Consider the following 22,147-nt stretch of genomic DNA (forward strand, 5'->3'; position numbering starts at 1 on the left):
AATATCCTCGCACCAGGTGAACACACACCTTTTGTATTTTTGCAGACCAATGGGAAAATTGAATAAATACAGTGGCCTATCTGATCTGTCTACGAAAATAAAATGCGAAACCTTCACTGTTCCCACAAGTGGAGACGAATGAAAGGTGTTCGCACACGTGTTGTTCAGGTCAACCTCTTGCCACCTAGCCAGTGTAAACAGAATAATTCTGGGTGCCTGGCAGCTGGTGTCAAAATGAATGGGACATTGGGGGAGTAAAATCTGATAACATTCTTTGGGGAAAAGGGGAACTCATGAACCTATTAGATAAATTTGCTGGCAGCCAGGACTGACCTGCGTTTAGTTGTGGTTGTTCAACGGCTCTCGGCACTGCAATTAAGACTGGGTTGTGAACTTTTCACTTTTCTCTGCGAAAACAAGGCCGGCTCACACTACTCTTGTACCTTCGAAGCTGCAGGGCGGACGGTCAGAAACAGATGAAGGCTGTTGGTCGTCTAAGGGGTCAGGAGTGAGGAAGTCAAAGTTCAGATTCTAGCTGAGACATTTCTAATGAGCCCATTCATTAACCATCAAGTAATGCACAGCTGTGCTGAACATGTTGTTCAGATGTTTAAAAGGCTGTAAGTATGTCACTCATGCTGCTGTGAAGTACCACTCCCTGCATCTCTTTGCTTTCTCTGAGCTAAAAGGAACCATATAAGGCATAGAATAAAGCCTTTGATGCGTGAGTGTATGTATGTGTGCATGTGTGTAAGTTGGTGTGGTACCTCAACAATAAAACGCTGCACAAGGCTTGGCAGAATCTCAGTCCCTATAATAGCAGTAGAAAATCAATTGTCCATTGTTTTCCTTATTTTCATATTGTTGTGTTTGGGTATATGGGTATAATTTGTTTTATTTTGTGCCATGTTGGGTTTTCCCCGAAAAGTGATTTGGTTATGGCTGTATGTGCTGTTATTGTCCTCACACAGTATAATATATATTCTATTTACATGGACAAAGCTCCTGACAAATGTTAATTTTTGCAGCTGTACAATTGGTCTCCCCACATTATTTTGGCATACAGACTGCAGTAGTTTTCAAATCACTCTTTGTTGTGTCAGCCATAGTTGTGCCTGCTCATGATATTTTATGGTAGAAAAAACACTAGTGGTGTTGGAACTACTTATATCACCTATTTGTAAAGCGGCTATAATCAATATTTTTATAGTATAAACATATCAAATGACAATGTGTGAGAGGCATCACTTGTAGTGATGACCCAACAGAAAATTGTCACCCAACTTTGATTTTTTTAGCAACTTTCAGTTCATTGCTTAACTGTCCAGCTGAAACCTTTCACTCTCACTGCTCATATAGCATTAACACATTAAGATGTAAGCAGCATTTAAGAGTAAGTAAGTAATACTTAGCTGAACAACAGTTTCACTACTCTCACTGATTTTATGATGTGTGTTTAATCTTGAACCACACTCAGCATCACAGATGGGTATTGTTAGGTGAAGGCAGAAGCGTGCTCTGTTGTACGTGTAACCACACCCAGAAGTGATGTCACATTGTACTGACGACACCCTGGAGTACACTCCTACATCAGTTCAGTATGGTGAGAAGTTAAACCACTTGAGATCAGAGAAAACAAGATTTTCAGCTATTGTGAAGTTGCTTTACTGTTGAAGCTGATTGCATGTTATACATTGTTGGGTAGTTTGCATTTAAATCTGAAAATGTACAATCGAAGTACAACGTTTCGCTCTTAATCCCTTTTAGAATATGTCCCTCTCCTAAAAGTGCACATTTTCCATTTTAAAATGGACAATTTGCAGTTTAACGGAGGGGTATGTGCCAGACTATTTCCTGGCTGCAAGTCCAGCTATAAAAATGGTTGTTTTTACAGTTTGATTTTTGTATGCATCAAACAAATGAGATATAGCATGTTAGTGAGCTTTAAAGGTGCTGGTAGGCATTTTTTTCCACTTTTGAACAATCTAGCTGTTTTCCCCTGTTTTCAGTCTTTATGCTAAGCTAAACTGACTACTGCTGCAGCTGGCTCCAGCTACATATTTGCCCAATGAATGTGACAATGTAATCAATTTTATTATCTAACCCTCTGCGTTAAAATAAATAAGTGTATATCCCAAAATAGAAAAGTCTTGCTTGCATCACAAAGCTCATGAAACAATTGTAACAGTTGTTGTGGAGAATATGATTAAAGCACGATACGGCCTAATTACATATGATACACCTGTTTAGTGTTGTGGCAGCGCTAGTTTGAAGTTTACTCATCTACAAAATGCAGCACATTGCATTGTTGGATTGTTAACAGAAAGTGGAACTTTCTGTTAACAACTATATAAATATTTTTATAAATATTTATATAGTGGATACATTTACACACTCAGAATTCAGACACTCAAATCAAATGGCGGAGGCTAAATATAGTGGACAATATAGTGATTAGAGAGAGTCACTTTCCAGTATTGAAAAAGACCAAGCTATCTTTCTTCATGCAAGGACATAAACTATCACTGTGTATTCTGACTGCCAGTTCTGTAGGATAAACAGCACAAGTGATGTCAATGTCACCGTTAACCACATTATGTCCTCACTTGGGAGCTGCTGACATAGTTAATGCACCTGCTCTTCACACCTTCCACTAAGAAGCGGGACACAACTGCTTTCATATCCAGCCCTTAATTAGCATCAACCCACAATAGCTACCGCAGCAATGATGGTTATTTTTCCTCTCTCTGTTTCCCTGTCATCCCCACAGTCATCAGGCACCACTGTCATGGTAGACATAGCAGTGATGGGAGAAGCCCACGGACTAATCACAGACCTGCTGGCTGACCCTTCTCTGCCCCCCAACACCTGCACCTCACTGCGGGCCGTCAGCAACCTGCTAACCACCCAGCTTACCTTCCAGCCACTGCACCGGCCACGCCCTGCTCCCCTGCTTAACCCCAGTGATGCCTACACCTGCTCTGACTCAGAGGAGGGACCTGAGAAGGGAGAGAAGACATCTATCCACAAGGTAAGACAAAGTGTCCTGATTTACACTTCACTGGAAATATATACAGCACCAGGAAGTACAGTAGAGGTGAATGTGAGGGTATTTCACTCACAAGTTGTAATGGTGCAGGCACAAAACTATTTTTTGTGAAGTAGCTGAAATAATCCTTAGATGGAAATGTAGTCCACCTTATTAAGGCCAAATGATTTATATACCACACAGCGCTCCACACACATGTTAATCTTTTAGCCCATGTTTCGGCTAATGAGTGCTTCCTGCTCTCATAGCTTTTAGCATCAAATGAAGGAGTGTATTTTCATAGAGTTGAGTGAAGAAAAATAGTGTGCGTCTACTGCTCAGAGCACTGTTCTCCCTTTCATAGCCACAGCTGTGTCAACATGACAGATGTGCAGAGCCAGACAGTGTGTGTATATGAGTTGAATAGAAGAGGAGAGGCAACATGAAGGTGAATGCATCTCTCAAAAGGTTACAAAGAGGGATGAGTGTGTGCCCACATACCTGGACGACCACCACGATTCAATTATGGATCCAGTTATATATCTGAGTTATTTTTCTGAGGGAGATACCTGTCCTGGCTGTCTTGGAAGCTGGTGTGTGGTTGATGGCTGCCATTTTATCATGCCAATCACTAGACTGACAGGTGTATTTTTACATTGTCTGAACTTTGTAAAAGTAGCTAAGACAAACTGCACCTGTGGAGTGGCTAGTGAGGCTGCACTCATTAGGACTCTCCTCTCCAGAGACGCTGTGCCCGGCTCTAACTGCCTGGGAGGAGAATAGAAGGAGGAGTAAAGGGGGTTAGTGGAGGGGTGGAAAACCCTGCGCTTGCTTTTCTGCCTCCTGGCTAAGAATTTGATGTCCGTCGTGGTGCATACTGCTGCCTTTCAAGCACTTTTCCAAAAACTCATTTTATGTCCAACACAGGACTGCTGCAGTGCATTAGTGGCACATTTACAAAACATAAAAAAACATGAAAGTCAAAACACAAAATTGTATGTAAAATGTAAAAGAAACCATTACATTCATTACACATACACATAGTAATAAAGTTTCAGAGAGTTATAGAATTGAGTCAACACTGACAGCAGTAGGGATCAGCTGTATTTTTTTTTCCCTTTTTTGTAAGGATGGCCTGGTTTTTACCATGCTGTTGCCGACGGTGATGAGTGTGTGTGTTTCTGTGTCATGTGTGTTTCTCTTTTTTGGTGTGTCTGTGTATGTCTGCAGGGCTTTTAATAAAGAACAGAACTCCAGTGCTACAAAATTATAGTGTAGCACGACCACTCTACTTTCAAAATAAGGAGTTAAAATGCATGTTTCTACCCGACATTAGAAACATTGTACAAATACATTTTGTTGAAAATAATGCCACATGGTATCTGAGGAGAGCTTTGGTGTGTTAGTGTGTGCATTTATGTGCCTGTAAACCAACCATGGACAAAATGAGTGGCCTCAGATTTAAATGAATGCAGCACTAAAAATACACTAAAATTGAATTAGTATTTTGTTTATGTAATTTATTATTTATGTGTATAGTTATAAGTAAGTGAATGTAACTCCCTAACTTGACCTAAACCACCAGCATGTGTGAAAGTGTGCTTCCACTCAGTATATGACGCCTTGCTGTGAATGGGCTCATTCAGGATTCTGAGCCGATCTTTACTAGGTCACCCTGCAGAAGAGAGTGCCTGCCATGTTTAGCGCTACGCTGCCAAGCTGCTGCATGGCACCGAACAGATGGAGGCATCACAAGGGCACAGACCACTGGGAATCGCAGAGAAAGAGCAAAGAGAAGACAGATAAAGAAAAAGACGGAGAGAACGAGACAAAAGAGACTTACAGAGAGACAGAGAAGCAGAGAGGCAGAATCCCTCAGATGAAATGTGTCTGTGCAGTCCAATACTGACACTGTATCTATTAATAAATCATGAGGAGCATTATTGGCACAGCTGCCATGCCAATATCCTCCATTCAATGATGACCACAGTGTTGCCTCTATTTGGATCCAGCAAAGAAAATAATTGAAACGCTTCCAATCATGAATAAAAAATTCTAGGTTATACTGTATTGCCTGCATGATTTGTTTCATCTCGGGCAGATGCAGGAAAAACAAATGTCTCATCTAGATGATCCATCTGACTGGAGACAAAGTGAACAAGCATTAACTTTATCTTACAGGTGGGAGTACTTTTAGAGCTTTTATTTAAACGCAAACATAGTTAGAGCAATGTTTTTCTGACTCCTGTAGTTAGTCATGGGTGAAGATCATATTCTTTTATTTAAAAGAAAAATGAAGACATTTTTTCCAGCAGTTATAACTCTGTGTGTGTTTATATTCCTGTATTTGTGTGCATGCAGCGTCTGAGGCGGAGTCTCCACCCTGGCCTTCTGAGGAGGATCTCTTCTACGTGGACCACCACCACATCCGCCACAGGCCTACCCACTATTGAGCCTGGGCCCGTCCGAAGGGACCGCAGCGCCAGCATCAAACCGTACCATGAAACTCTCACATGCAGGTACCTGAGCCACAGCTGACTGACTGATGTCTCATTCTTATTTTATTCTTTTCTCTCAGCGTACATTTCTCCTATCCTCAGAGGCTTTCTTTTACTGTAGCTCAGGCTGTAAATTTAGCTAATGCAGTCACATTTTACATCCCCCAAAAGGAATTATATGAAAAAAGTTTACTATGTTTGAACCAAACCTCTAATACTCCCTGTTTTAAAATTTAATGATTCATTACTAATTAGGTCCTACTGTGCGATATTGTACTATAGGTAGATATGACTGTGGTGCTAATGCTTAAGGAGGACTCCAACAGTATAATGGAATGAATGACACATAACTCTGAATATTATGGGGTTTATTCCCAGCAGTGTGGCTGTAGTTGTACTGGAGGCATCAGCGTGAGTAACCAGTAATGGTGCAGCAGTTCAGAAAAGGGATGTGTGAGCAATGGGAGCCAGAATGGAAATATGCCCCGCAGGCGAACGCATTAACCTGAATAACTAAGACACACATCAACTCTCAGCACATTAGTGCTGAAGATAGCACAAGACTCAGTCTACACTGGAGTATTCAGAATTCAGCGGTTCAGCATGTGTAGGTGTTTTAAAAGGTTTTGTGCTTTTTTGGGGCTGACATTTTGTTGGATGGAGGGGGTTGCAGGTTCGTGTGAGTGCTGATAAGTACCTGTGTGCATCCGTGGGTGTCTGTGTGCATTAAAGCATGTGTGTGTGTGGTGGGGTTTGTGCTTGAATGAATTTTATTTTGCAGAAGCTCTTGAGAAATGTGACCTGATAGTTGCATTGTATTGAGACAGAACTTATACAGATGGAGTAAATCAGTAGAAATGTCATGACACAATTATCCCATATTGTTAGCAATAAAACATGTTTCTACTGTTTCTATTTTGCTAGTAAATCACATTGATGCATTAAGTCTAGAATAAACATAAAATCTTAATTTATTAGAGTAGTTATGATTACTAAGTGAACTATTTCAGAGTAATTTACAGTGAACTATTTCAGCCTAATTTACAGTGATCAGTGCAGAGATTGCATTCCTCACAATTATTTTGTGATTACTGTGACGTTATGTTTGGATTATCTTGGAACAGCTCAGGGGAAATAACGTTTTTTCTATGAATTTCAAAGGAGTAGAAGATTGAGATTCAGTTTGAAAGATTTCAGCTGTGTATGAGTGTGTGTGTACATGAATATGAGTGATTGTGCACGCACTGTTTTTATATAGAGGGTACACAAGCAGTACTCGACAGCACATGCTCCCTGTCTTTTTAAATATTAACTATGCCCCGACAAGAAAGAGTCTCTGATTTGTCTCCCGTATTTGATCTACCGTGTTCAGTTTCTCCCCTGTCGAGTTTGTGTCATGGGCACAAAAACCTTCTGATTGAGGCCAGCGTTTGTCTGTAAATACAGAAATAAAATACTTCTGAGCGACTCTTAGCTGCAAAACATCAACACAAACGCCTGTGGTGTGCCAAAAAGGGGCGGGGACAGTTAGTACACATGGTAGGTTTGTGTATATGTGTTTAGTTGTTGTTCAAAGTTTAATTTGAAAGTGTTACATAAGAATATTTGTCTGATGTCTAAACTGAAGTTGGAGCTTAATTATTCATGTGTGGAAGAACTTCAGAAAGCAATATCTGACTCATAGTCACACTGAAGACAGTCTGCATGGACTCAAACAATACTGGTTTGAAATGATGAATACCTTTGTGTTGCTCAGTCTCATTTGTGTGCACGTGTATGACCATGCTCTAGGTTGAAAAAATAGATGGCTCTTGTTTCTTCCCTTCTTTATTTAATACTGGTATTAAGACAACACATCTTGTCAATTTCCTTGAGCCTTGTAGAGACAGGGTAGAGCTCAGGAGCTTTAGTTTTCACTACAAGCTTAAAGTCTGTGTGTTGAATCAGCTTGTTCACTTTCTTACCTGACCACTCAGTGAACTCCAAGATAAAAAATTAACTTGCTGCCTTTGCAAACACTACAAAAATGATTGTTATGTGTTGTACATGTAAAATGAGGCATGACTCTGCAACTACATGGCCTATTTTCGTGGATGGTTCTGGAGAAATTTGACACTTTCAGAGCAGATGCCAAGCTTGTTTAGTATTGATGACTAAATGACAAGATCTTAGTGATCTGAGTACAGCTGGTATACATTTATGCAGCCTACTTGAAGTGCTGTCTCTCCAGTTAATTCATCCATGTTGCTGCCAGTGAAATAAGCCAGTTTGTCTTTAGCTGTGCATTGTGAAGTAATTTTTTTTCCATGAAGCTATTAATTTATTATCGCTCTACTGTTAAAATAAGCTGTTACCATATGTGGCTCTTGTCTTCCAAGGTAATGGTTTAAGCCAAACTACCTGAAGAAAGTACTGGTTGAGTAAAAAATAGCCATCCAGTCAATGCCTCCAGCTATTGGTAGGTACACTCACCTACAGTATTTGCATGATTTGAGACCATTTCCTGGTATCCATGTGGTTTTAGATTCAAATATCAGGTGCAGTAATATTTCCATGTTGTCGTTTATACCTTGCTGGAAAATAGAAGGGCATCTTTTTAAACATTTATTGAACAGGGCAGATCAGTCTGCTGCTACATCCATCAGAATGGATCATGTGACATATGAGCAAGAGGAACTTCAGGGACTGCACAATGTATAAATCTGAGCTGCTGTCAAAATAATGTGTATGAAAATATGTAGAAATTTGAACTTTACCACAATTAATGTAACAGATAGTACTTGTATTGTGCTAGTACAATAAAATGCCAAAGAATCGTAGAATAATTATTAAGTATAATATTTGCTTCCACATTTGTCCAGTTTGGGGAACGCCATTTCCTGTTTCAACCATAGACTGTTAAAAAAAAGAAGACAAAAAGGACATTGGGTTGTGGCTGTTTTGAAGCCTTGTGCTAAGGGATTTGGCCATTGCCTTCTTGGATGAGAGGGTATAAGGGTTGAGCTAAATGCTATTTTGGTTAGCACAGTGAATTTACAGTGATGATGCTAATGCTATTGCTAATTCTCACTAGTGAAAAGGAAGCCTAAAACCATAGAAAATAGATCAAATCATTTCTTCGTTCATCTATTTCTGCATATATCATCTGAGCTGAACATACTCATATGTACGGTTGTGTAGTCCACTGATGAATTTGTTTTGCATAGCAGAATACAAAACTGTGTGTGTGAACTTTCCTACACAATTTGCACATATCACTGCACGTGCACTGAATACATTTATGTGCGCTAAGTAAGCACTTCACTTGCAGATTCTGAGGGTGCAGGTAAAATGGCCGGCCCTCTAATGTAACAGCACTCAGCAGTCTTTAGGCAGCCTTCCAGTCACATGTACCAGCTTCTATGTCCAGTGTTTTTTTGGTGTTTTTTTTGCTTGTTTCATGAGGAAAATACTACTAAAACAACTTTGTGTGACATCTGCACTCAAACTTTCAGCACCCATTCAGCTGTAGGGCAAATTCTGGGATAAAATTAGGTTTGTAAATATTTACTAAAATCTGTTTCTTCAGAGTTAAATAAGAAGTAAAAGAAAAGATGATGATAAATAGAATCTGAATCATACAATATGTGCAGTGTGTGTGTGTGTGTGTAGAAAACGTGGCCATTACATTGTGTATCTTCCAGTTTATAAAAAGTAACAGTGACATTATATACTGTAAAACTGATACAACAGTCAACAACTGGTGACTATATTTTGAAATCTAACATCTAAATTGTATTGTTTACAGCACTGAGTGAGCGGTGCTGAAATGATTTCCTGCACACTGTTATGTTTTTTGTCTCAAGCCCTCCAAAGAACTGTGTGGGCTGCATCTGTCAGTGGCTTGTTTGGGTCTGTTTGCACAATGACAGTGTGATACTTGAACAAGTTCTGTAAATGTAAGCACACTGAGCAGCTTCTGTACACAAAGGCCCCGTTGCCTGGTCTTAGAGCTCAGCCCAGCCCAGCAGCAGGCCCCAGCTATGGCCACTTATGGTGGTGTGAGTATAAACAAACACCTGGGCCTCTCCCCAGTCACCAGAACCCCACAATTAACACACACAGACACACACACTTAGACACACTGTCACAGCTGCTTCTTCTGGCAGAGGATACACAGACACAATTGGAGAGTACAGAGAGTCTCTGGTTTTAGTTTACTGCAGCTGAGAGGGCTCTCTTCTGGGTAACACTTCATTTAAATTTTGTTTTAGGCATATGGCTTTAATCCAGATGCTTAAAATGAAAACGTGAGCTGGTAAGACTTCAGTATAACTAAAATGTACTTAAACAGAGTTCATGCCTACTGACAATGACTGGTAAAGATCTCTCAGCAGTAGGCAGCCTGCCAGCATATCATCTCTCAAGTGGGCTTTAACACAAGTTTTTAGAGAGTAGAAGGGAGTGTTTTTGTAGTTTAGTTAACCTTTATTTGTCAGTGTTATCAGGATTGAGAGCTGGCCAAGGGAGTAGTAACATATGAATTTATTTACAGATCAAACTAAACACCAATAACCATTGCTGATATGTAAGAGTCATCTCAGAAAAGCGAGAGCAAGAAATGTTTGGGGAAGAGGGAATAAGAGAGAGAACACATGGAGGGAAAAAAAACGAACACATGGCTTCAATTGCCTTCTCTTCGCTCCATCATCAAATCTGTACAATCTTAATTAGGACATTAGGCTTCTTTTTTTTTCTCCCCACCTTTTCCATCATGTCAGCTTTCAGTGACGTACAGTGTTAAGAAGGAATAACACCAACTTCAAAGCTACAATATCGGCTTTTTTATCAGACAGACATGGCAAAAAGGGGGCGATTGAATACCTTCCATTTCCCTCAGCCCCAGCCACTGTGCTGTTATCTTCTTCACGTCATCTGGCTCGAGAGTAGGTAGATTACTGGAAGCAGAAATAATGGCTGCTGTGTTTATCGTGGCTTGGACACTGTCCGCTTAGGCTCCGAACCAAAGGTAATCTGTCAACCTGCTGTGAGTGGTTGAGTATAAAATCTGGGAGTAAACTGCAGCGGAGAGGGGAGCGGGCAGAGGCCAGTCAGAGCTTATTGCATGCTTCGAAACATTAAGATAAGCAACGTGAGAGGAGGAGAGGCTGTTCTCAGAAAACGTAGACAATGTCGCAATTTATACAGTATTTCCTATTGCAGGATAATTAAACTAATTAAGGTTCATACTTAAGAATGCCAATGAGCTTTTGTTTGAGAGTTTGTGAGGACAGGAGTAATTTTCTACTCCAGTAACAGACTCACAATTGACTGTTGTTCAGCACTTTGGCTCTATCTAAACATCTGAAAATTCAACGTAAGGCTAGAAACCAAATTTAACCTTTGACCTTTGCATTTTAGCTAGTTTAGTATTTATAGGTAGTATTTATGTTCATGCCAAACATTTGACCTACCAGTCATAGGATTACAGGACAACATTATATATATATATATATATATATATATATATATATATATATATATATATATATATTTTTTTTTTTTTTTTCATTTTAATTTATTTTGTGAAAAAAATCAAATAAATTGTACACTGAATTGTGGAAGTATTCCAGATTCCATATTTTTTAAAAAAAAAAATATTTTTTTTATCTTGCTAAAAAAGAAAAATGTTGTATGGTTCCCAGTAAAAAGGACTATAAGAAAGAAATGAAACCCACTTTCTATATCACTGAGATGGCACATCTCCAGACTGAAATAATGTCCACATTGATCTTTACTTTTTCAGATAAATAAACAAAAGGAACATGTGTGATTAGTCTTTGAAAAAAGCAAACAAAACATACTGGAATGTATATTTTGTCTTCGTACTGTAGGTTAAGCCCACTGAGACAGTTAAATTACTATAACTAGAGTGCAAACTACTGTAGCTACATTTAAGAAGTTTTTGTGATAAAAGCAGAGTCACATGATACGTGACTGACAGATCCCTCAAGTGAAAATGGCCGGCCTTTTTATTTACATTCTGCACCGAGGGCTCAATGTCAGTAGCTGAGGTTATTCTGCTGCATTAGCAGAATAGGAAGAGTGGCTGCCAGTTCTTCAACTTTCATTAAAAGTAAACCTTTTAAGCCAAGCGCTGCTGCCTGCCCAGACCCCCCTGACAATAATGTACTAACTGTTCGCCCGCCAAACTATCAAACTATTTTATATTCCACACCTGCTAGGCATTACACACAGTGGTCCGACCTGGCCGTGCAAACACAACAGAACTCTCTTTGTTTGGGGCCTCAGGACCATTAGACTGGGTGGGTACAGCTCAAAAGTGTTCAAGAAACAATTTATCAGAAGGAGATAGACACACTACAGGCCTTTGTGCTCCCTGTGACACCATGCTCTAATGGCAGGCATTTCCTGCTCTGAGAAGGCAGGTTTTACAACATTTAGGGAGAGGTATTTTAATTGGAACCACCTACAGTCTGACAGTGGCCTCAGTGGAGAAACATGGAAAAGCTGTTGAGAGCAGATCGGGAGGCTCCCCATGGTGTCACACAGCTAACTAACCAGCAAAGGCCAGCTCAAGGCTCTTTGTGTAAAATATCATATTTGCTGTTTGATTTATAAGCCAGTCAGTAAATGTGAATATTTTCATCTGTCTTTGAGCGTGTGGCTAGAAGTATGTTGTTCCTTTGGCTGACACTGGTCTATCAGTTTCTAATGAGTTATTTATAACAGCGCCAATACCGGCAACTGTTTTGAATTTGTTGTTTTGCTTATTTTCATTGCATTGTGTTAATGTGTGCATCCATTAAGTTCAATAATGAGTATGTTTTTGAAGCATCTGCACAATGTCTGTTTAATGTGGGGACAACACAGTAGGAATCCCATTAAGGTTTTTCTTTCTTGACAACTTCTGCCGACTGGTTAGACATCAAACACAGATGTAGTGAATGGCATTATTCCCAATTCTTTGGCTCAGCTACAGACAGAAAAGGCTTGCACATTTTGCTTTCTACAAGCAAAGACAAGTACTATTCTTCATTTGCCCCCCAGTACATATGCTGTTGATTTCTTGATCTGGACAATCTGTTCTGCTGACAAAAAAATACCTATGTAGACTTCTCAACATTAGAAAACACACACTTTTATTATAGGAATAATTATATTTTAGCATTAGCATTAGCAATACACTTTGGATGTGAATCTCTGAGCAGAGGATATCATTTACCCCGAGCACATGTTGTTTTTTATGTTTTGACATTTCGCCATACAGCCTCTGGAGTTTGATCCTTTCCTTGCTTAAAAATCATTAAAAGTGATTGATTCTGACACATATATATGCAGCATTACAACAGGGAATGCCATATACTATCAAGTTAAATTAAACATATCCTCTTCTTCCTCTCTGACTTCTTAACTCCTTCTTGTCTACAGTTGTGGGAGACCATACATCAGACTGAGCCATGGGGAAGGCTCTATAGACAAGGGAGACAGGATACCACGGTCAGGTATGCTCTCACTGTTCTTTTTCCATCACCTACCTTCAAGCAGCATATTTTGAGTACTTGTGGGCATACATAACGTGTCATAGTGTTTCTCCTCCCTTTAAGGCCCATTAGTAAATGGGATTACTGAAAAACACAGAAAAAATAAGCATGTATGCGCCATAATATGATATATAAACAGAAAATTATCATGTCAGCCATTTATGGTGTCACATAGACAAATCCACACTAAGAACTATTCAAACAAAATAATATTGCCAATTTATCTTGGATGTCAGGATTGTTGTACTTATTATGGTTTTTATGATTTGTTTTTGTATTTTGCCTAGGGCTCATTGTTTTACATCAATAATTTGACAAACCTTGATGACATTGTGTCATATCAAGATGTAGTTCCAAGAAGAGCTAACCATAAACACCAGATTTTGGTGTTATTCCATCATAATCACCAAGGTTTTTTTTCTTACATTTAACATTATGTACCCTTTATTGAGCAGCCAATCAGTAAGAAAATGTAGACATACTAAATAGACCACTATTTTTAAAGTCACTGCACTGTAAGATACTTTTTAAAGGGTTGTGGTAGCTATTCTGAGAATTGCCACAAATAACCAACTTTATCAAACTAGTACAATGGAAAGTGGGTAAACTGGCAATGTTAAATCATCCAAAAAAAGAAAAATATTAACTGTGTATTTTTCCCTGAAGTCCAAGCGTGACGTGTGTTTCTGACTTCTTTTAATAGCGGAGGACCAAGTGGTTGTGTCATCAGACTACGACAGCACCCACGAAGCCAACCACAGTGACAGCAGTGATGTAGCACATATAGAGGAGGACACAGAGGAAGGAAAAAACTCCTCCCAGAATGTCATCCTGCACCAACTAATACCTCCAGAGGTAAGATGAGGCAGAATGAGTGCCTCAAATAGCCTCCAGTCACATTAGCAGACTCTGATACAGTATAACTTTGTGAATGAAACACAACACAACAAATATACAATCATGTACTGTATACTGTATGCACATCCTATCTATTTTTCTTAACACTTTCTTACTTTCATCATGTGTCACTTGTGCAGGACAAACCCATTGTGGCTCCAGAGCCGCTAATAATGGAGGACTTAGAGCCTTTAATGAGTCAACTAAACAATTGGAACTTCCCCATTTTCAGCTTGATGGAGAAGACCAATGGTAAATGTGGACGCATCCTCAGTCAGGTATGCACATCTAAGAGCATCAATGATTAAACTCAAAGGTCAGCCAGAGTGTCAATAAAACAACTGGCTGTTTACTTGTACACGCATAGATAAGATTTTGACAAAATGTCAGCAATAAAATGTGTGACAGTAATACAAACTGCTGAGATACATTTCTCCCCTTTCAGGAATGAATAGATAAACCTATAATTGCATAATATTATATGCAATACCATAATCTTAATCTCTGTTGATTGCAGTTCCATGTCTCTCTTACTTGTAATGTGTTAATTTCCTGAACCAGGTGATGTTCACAGACACTATGACAATTTTGGCTTCAGGTCTCCTACAGGCTCTTTGAAGACACTGGCCTGTTTGCGACCTTCAAGATCCCCGTCAATGAATTCATGAACTACTTCCATGCCCTTGAGAGTGGTTACAGAGATATACCATGTAAGCTTAAACATATCACTCCCTTTTATTTTCCTCAGTTTGCTTTAGTTTACATGCAGTGTGACTGTAACATTAAAATCAGCCACTAGAGGGAAATGTTATCCAGTGTTGGGTGACAAATTAATAGATGGATGACAAATGCAATGGATAAATGAATAGCGAAACATAACAAATGCAGATGCTCCAACGCAGGTGCATTGCATGGTACAATTAAGCAATTAACATCCAATCATGATCCGTGACATATATAAAAATGGTGAGCAGGCTCAGTTGATTCTGTTTTCCCATCAAGATGGCAAGAGGCGAAGGTCCAAGTGACTTAGAAAGAGGGTTCAATGGAGGCAGGAGCTTCAGTCACAAAGACTGCTCAACTGGCTGGTGTTTCACTAGGAACAGTGACTGAGGTGATTTCTGCATTTAAATCTAAGGAAAGACGTGTAAATAGGGTGAACAGCGCACATGTAATGTGTACATGTAATGCTTGTGCATTAGCATGTCATGGAAGAACAAACAGAAGATACCTCTTTCTAAGGTGACTGAGAATGTCAATGCAGGACGAGATCAGACTGTCAGCAAGAGTAGTCTGTCGACAATTACATAGAGAGGGATGTTATAATAGGTTTGCAGTGCATAAAGCCCTCATTACAAAGATGGATGCACATTTGAGAGTTCAGTAGTGCAAAAACCACATCTACAGAGATGTTGAAAAAAGTGATATGGTCAGATGAGTCATCCTTCACCATATTCTCAACAAGTCAGTATGTGCATGTGTGGCGTTCACCAAGAGAACAGTACAAGTCTGAATGCTTGACCCTTACAGTGAGGGGACCAGGCGCTCTGTTATGCTGTGTGGGACATTTTGCTGATGGCTCATGGTTTGATTCTACTCGTCCCTTTAAACATTTCTATCCTGAGGGGAGTGGTCTCCTCCAGGATAACCCCCACCTTCCATCCACAGGACATTATGGGTCACTGAATGGTTTGATGAGTATGAAAATGATGTGAATCATATGCAATGGCCTTCAAAGTCACCACATCTCAACACAATTTAACACCTATTCATGATTTAGGACCAACATGTCAGATAGTGCTCTCCACCACCATCATCAAAACACCAAATGAGGGAAGAATGATATCCCTCTGGTAGAGTTCAGAGACTTGTAGAATCAATACCAAGACTAAGGTACTAAGACACTTATTGTTGTTGGTTTTTCCTTTAATTTGTCACCCAGCTGTATATGACTGTATGAAGTCTTTATGTTGATACAAGAAACATGAGCAACCCAACAGTGTACCCTGGTGGAGAATTTTAAAACCACTGAACAGTGTTTTATATCCTGACCCAGATCACAACAGGGTCCACGCCACAGATGTGCTCCATGCAGTCTGGTACCTCACCACACAGGCTGTGCCTGGTCTGCCCAGCCTCATTACTGACCACGGTTCTGCTAGTGACTCAGGTGTGTTCTTTAGTACTTGCATACATGTTGTATTGTGTGTGAATCTGTCATTCCATAAAAGTGTGTCTTGAAGTTGATACTGTCAAGTCAAGTTGAACAAATGACTTCAAAAAAAGCTTTATTTCTGACTTTTATTAAGCGATTTATGGCTTAACAAAGATTTTCTATATGTAGGCCAGATTTCATTTCATTTAGATTTTTCCATCGGCCCTCAGCCTCACTGTGAGCCATTACATTAATGTCAGAGTATCAAACCTGCAGGAGTGTGTGTTCTTATCCTACTCACAGTTTGTCTTATCTTACTCAGGCTTTTGGCACTTGCTTTTACGTACCAAACACTATTTGAAGTCTAGAACAGCATGAAATTGCAGGCAGATTAGAGCTCCCTCTCACCCATATTTCCATAACCTCATTTGTATGCCTTACTAGGGCCATCCCTTTGATCCACATATAAGTGGATTTGAGTGTTCAAATGTGTGTTTCTGTGCGTGTGCTCCAGAGGACGTGTGTTTAAGCATATGCACATGAAAGTACAGTATGTGTGTTTGTGTAAATTGTGCCACCCTGTTCTTCACCCTCTTCCCTTTGTCTGCTCCCCTACTGCCAGACTCTGACAGTGGAATAACACACAGTCATATGGGCTTCCTGGTTTCAAAGACCTACACTGTGTCAGAAGATGGCTATGGCTGCCTGTCAGGTCTCATACCTGCTCTGGAGCTCATGGCTCTTTATGTGGCTGCCGCAATGCACGACTATGACCACCCAGGGCGGACTAATGCGTTCCTTGTGGCCACCAGCGCCCCACAGGTACTAAAGCTATTCAGGCTAGAGAATAATATTTTATTAAAGTCAAAGATAGACACAGCTTTACTTTACTTTCAACTAATTTTATCTCCCTGCTCCAATTTATAAGCATGTTTTACTTCATCTGTTTCATTGCCAAACTGTACTGGCAAAGCCTTTGACAGCAGAATCAGCCGCCAATCACCAGTTAGAGTAACTCCTCCTTGCTTGTCAGAAATTGACAGGTCATAAGTTTGGGAAATGAAGGTTTTGTTTGGATGGATACTGTTATTTATGTCTTGGAATATCTCCTAAAGTTTGCGAAACAAGGTGTCATGAGATTGAAAGGCTGTTATATACAGGACTACCAGTGTAGTGCAGCTGAAATGTTTGGTGTCGTTTTCCCATTTCTTCCAGGAATATAGTATTGTCCTTTAGCAATAGTTGAATCTTTAAATCTACTTTGTATGGGCATAGTATTTGGATTCATATATTTTGTATTTAATATACATTTTTGTACTTGTCTCTGCAGGCAGTGCTCTACAATGACCGTTCAGTTCTGGAAAACCACCACGCTGCCTCAGCCTGGAACCTCTTCATGTCGCAGCCAGAGTACAACTTCCTCGTCAATCTGGACCACGTGGAGTTCAAGCGTTTCCGTTTCCTGGTCATTGAGGCCATACTGGCCACTGATCTGAAAAAGCACTTTGATTTCCTAGCTGAGTTCAATGCCAAGGTAGTTTAAAAAACATGCTTATTTTGCATCAAATCTTGAAAATATTTAAAGAGTTTTTGGATATGCCTGGAAAATTGACAATATTGTGACACTTTGGGATTTTTTACGAACTTTAACTTCAGTATTTGGTTTTGGATTTTAAGTCAGTGTCAATACTGAGTTATGAATTTCTATCATCAGATACAGTGTAAAGTGAAGAGTTCATGTTTGGATAGATTTATTTGGTTGTCCTTGGAAACTACATTGCCTGAATAATGAATTGTTGGGTACAGATTGAAATGGTTGTAGTATTATTAGTTTGTGTGTGTATTCTGAAGAGGTGCTTTCTCAAATATTAGTATCACAGCTCTTTTAATATTGAAAAATTGGATTAATTGAAAGGAAAATGTCCAGTGGTTTTTCAGGAACAGGTCTGTTTGTGCAGAACATTGCAGCACTTGCAATATGTACAGCTTAACAACACAGCTCCCAGTCGCTTTTCAAGAACTCGTTTAGGTGCAGACAGAATGTTGGCCTTGGATTTGAGGGTCTTGGGTTTTTCCATTGTGAGTATTAATATAGTGGTGATGCTGCATGGCCAGAGCTTGACGGCTAGCATTGAATTTGCTGGCTTGACAGCAAAAGTAACAGCCGTGCCCTACTCTTCTTGGAAGCAAATGAGCTTTCTGCGAAGTACCCATCAGGTTTTTGCACTTGATCTGCTCAGCTTTATGGGTTATTAGGTTAGAATTATAAGACTAAGTGGTCCCCCCTTTCTAGAGCTGAAGCTCATTAAGCATAACTGCAAATAATGAATTCATTCACAGAACATTGGAATTAATGCACACTTTAACATCATGTGTTTGATTGCTTTCCAAGTCCCTTGAAATAAATTGATAATAAAAAGTTGAAAAAGTACCATTGATATAATGCAGAGAACTGCATAACTAGTTCTATCTTACAGAAAGATAAGTGGTCATAACTTATTTAAGCGTGGTGATTTGTAAATTCTACATTTCATTACAGGAAAAAGTCTGTCTCATTCACATTGCATTCAAGTATTACTGTATATTAGGGAATTTTCCATATCTATTGTCACAGTCACAAGGCTGCACTATCAGCTTGGCAGAGAGACATACTGTTTCTCTTCCTGACACAGTGAGGTGTCTTTGGTGTTTTGGTGAATGCAGGAGTCACTTTGATAATGGTGGGGCAGCATTGCTGTGGCATCCAAGGTCAGAGGATATAACTGTCTGACTTCCTAAACCCACAGATGAGTAACTGTGTTTCCTTGTTTGTAGAATAATGAACCAATAGACAAATCCTTTGATGTAGATGCATTGAGTACTGTATAACCATTTATGGGCATAAAGTCTTTGTGGTACTATGTGTGAAGGCTTAAAGAGTATCCATGGAGGACAGTTTCCTCTGGTGGTATCATGCATCAGACGGGTGTATTGATAATGTATGTCTTCTCACTGATTAGTAAATCCTAAATCCACCAAAATATGACAACATAAATATGACACAATCTTTAAATATACACAATCTTTGAACAGCAGATCAATGGCATCACATTCACACAATATCTACATATCACACGCTGTGTCTACCAACATGTTTGAATATGTTAAATGTCCTCATGTCTGTTTGTTGATCCCGTAGGTGGGGGACGATCCATCTACAGGTATTGATTGGTCCAATGAGAATGACAGGTTGCTGGTCTGCCAGATGTGCATTAAACTGGCTGACATCAATGGACCTCTGAAGTGCAAGGACCTGCATCTGCAGTGGACAGAGGGCATTGTCAACGAGTTCTATGAACAGGTGTGTGAACCGTCTTTGATGGGAATTAAGCCCTCGTCCCTATTCATTAAACTAAAGATCAATGTACTGTCATGTTTGCATGCCAGAAGGAAACACAATAACGCAAGTACATAGTATGCAACAATCCAATGCATTGCAATATTATATAATACATTGGTGGGGGGTTTGGTTGAGGTTTGTTTAGAATGTTAAAGTGTGTTAAATCCCACCACTGAAGCTATGGCAAGAAGAGTGTGTTTACATCTCTTTTCTTGACGGAAATGGTCTGAAAAAGAAGTTAGCCTCTGACCTATTTCATTCTGAAATATTGTGGGTTCAGTAAACAAGGAATAATTTTAAGCTTTAAATCGAACACTATAGGAAGGCCTGACAGCTGCAGTATAAACCTATAACATGATCTGAAAAAAAGACAATACAAGAAATGATGTAAAATGTTAAAAACATTCAAGTTTTCAAAACATGTATGCATATTTACAAACACACAGGTCCATGTTTGTATTAGTATACTTTTGAGAAACCTCAACATGATTTGTACATGAATTTCTCAATGATAACCTTAACATAACCCTAACCTTTCCTGAACCCTAAATCCAAAACCCAAACCTTGTCCTTGATCAAATCCTGCCAGAATGCCCTTACTGTGCAGAATTGCCACCACTCTGAGGATTTAATTCTCAAACTAGTGACACAAATACACACACAGCAAAGCATAGCAATACTTTATTTATGTGCCACATATCATTCCAAGTGGAAACACAATGTGCTTCACAGAGCGTGAGCTATCTTGGAAGTTGCAGCCACAAAAACAAAATTAAACATTTGACTTCAACAAACACAGTTAAAACAGATGATGTAAAAACCATTAAAAAAGTAAGAATAAAGTAAAATACTGTAGTATGATAATTAAGACCAGCAACCTAGACTACTTAAAAGTGCAGTTAAGAAGGAATATTTTTAGTTTAATTTTAAAAGACAAAAGTGTTGGGACACACCTGACAAGATCAGGTAAGATGTTTCATCAGCTGGGAGCGTAACAACTAAAAGCAGCTTCACTAGTTTTCTAGGACACTCTGGAAATAACCAAGATGTATTTGTTCAGTTATGTATTCTACTTTTCCATTGCAGGTAAGAACATCAACAACACTCGCACTCTGTTTGCTACTGTAGGGTTGATAAGCTTACAAAACCCCCTAAACAGATAGCTCCAAAACTCCTTTCCACAGAAAAAGTTCCAGTGAAAAAATCCAGTCCATAAGGTTAACTATCAACACAAAGCAACAAAACAATAAAATGATGCAATCCCTAATACCTCCCAGGAATAACTCAACTGCAATGGCAGAATTTAAAACAGTTGACCAAAAAACCATCAACATGCTATCTTGATACAAAGCCATCAGACTTTTTTAAAACTATTGTGAACTCTGTCCATACAGGTTTGCGACAAATAATAAATAGCTCACTTCAATCAGGCATGTTTCCTAAACCCCTAAAAGTAGCTTCAATGTTAACCAACTAAAGACCTATCTCAAATCTTCCTTTTATAGCCAAGATCATTGAGAAAGTGGTCTTTAATCAACTCAGCAATTTCTTGAACTCCAGTGGCCTTGTTGACTAATTTCAACCAGCTTCCGACCTCACCACAGTACAGAAACAGCTCTTATTAGAGTGTTAAATGACATAAGGTTAAACACTGACTCAGGCAAGGTGTCAGTTCTGGTTCTGTTGGATCTCAGTGCTCCGTTTGACACTGTGGATCACAGTATACTGTTGAACAGGTTGGAAACTTGAGCAGGACTCAGTGGAACAGTCCTAGACTGGTTCAGGTCCTACTTGGAGGAGCAGAGTTATTTTGTGACCATTGGAAGTTATGAATCCGATCGAGCTATGACAAGTGGAGTTCCTCAGGGGTCAGTTCTTGGACCCCTTCTGTTCAGTCTATATATGCTGCCTTTGGGTCAAATTCTGCAGAACTCTAATGTAGACTATCACAGTTATTTTTTAATGTACTGTACATGTTTACATAAAAGCAAAGAGAACGGGAGAATCATTTAAGGTATCTTGTAGTTTTTAGCTCTAATAATAGGGTTAAGATGGATTTATTGTCTGTAATGAAATAATGTGGCATATTTGTGTGTACAGTGCTGCTATGGCAAACAAAATCAAGTCATGCTTTCAACATAATGGCAACATAACTGTAACAAAGGTTACAGTATGTAACGAAGGCTTCTAATCTCTGCTAATTGCCTCTGGGTTAAGCACAACATGCTCAGGCCCCTGAATGTTCAGCTACTTCAACTAGGTGACACAACCAGATTATTACAAACCACTCTGAGGGCTATGGAGGAACACAGGAGCCTTGCAGGAGAAATGCTCTTCATTGACAATAGTTTTAGTGCTGCTACTGTAGATGTGGTGACGCAAGCAGGGTGCCCAGGCAACTGTCATTCAGGTGGAGCTGCCTCCACTGATTACATTGACAGCTTTGAGAGTCCAACGACCTTGAAAAAATAGCAGTACAATTCTTCCTCCTCTTCAATACAAAACATGTTCAGACATGTATACAAAGCATATACACTGTCATATGCACATACACATAAACACCAGATAACATGTTGATAGAGCCTTGAGGGTGAGATTTGGTCATGGTGCTTAGAAGCATTCTGAAGTAATTATGATGTGTGAATC

The 22,147-nt window shown here is 39.4% G+C and overlaps 1 protein-coding gene across 1 annotated transcript in view; it reads left to right on the forward strand.

The window, feature by feature from the left end:
• Positions 1-22,147, forward strand: part of LOC128359201 (cGMP-inhibited 3',5'-cyclic phosphodiesterase 3A-like) — a 69,640-nt gene that overhangs the window by 42,479 nt on the left and 5,014 nt on the right. The window contains exons 3-12 of the mRNA XM_053319640.1: positions 2,771-3,031; positions 5,390-5,547; positions 12,958-13,031; positions 13,774-13,925; positions 14,108-14,245; positions 14,566-14,677; positions 16,024-16,137; positions 16,745-16,944; positions 17,453-17,656; positions 19,301-19,462. Of these exons, the coding sequence (XP_053175615.1) occupies positions 2,771-3,031; positions 5,390-5,547; positions 12,958-13,031; positions 13,774-13,925; positions 14,108-14,245; positions 14,566-14,677; positions 16,024-16,137; positions 16,745-16,944; positions 17,453-17,656; positions 19,301-19,462 (1,575 nt within the window). The remainder of the gene's footprint in view (positions 1-2,770; positions 3,032-5,389; positions 5,548-12,957; positions 13,032-13,773; positions 13,926-14,107; positions 14,246-14,565; positions 14,678-16,023; positions 16,138-16,744; positions 16,945-17,452; positions 17,657-19,300; positions 19,463-22,147) is intronic.

The sequence above is a fragment of the Scomber japonicus genome, chromosome 5 (genome assembly GCF_027409825.1).
Source record: "Scomber japonicus isolate fScoJap1 chromosome 5, fScoJap1.pri, whole genome shotgun sequence".
In the NCBI taxonomy this organism is placed as follows: Eukaryota; Metazoa; Chordata; class Actinopteri; order Scombriformes; family Scombridae; genus Scomber; species Scomber japonicus.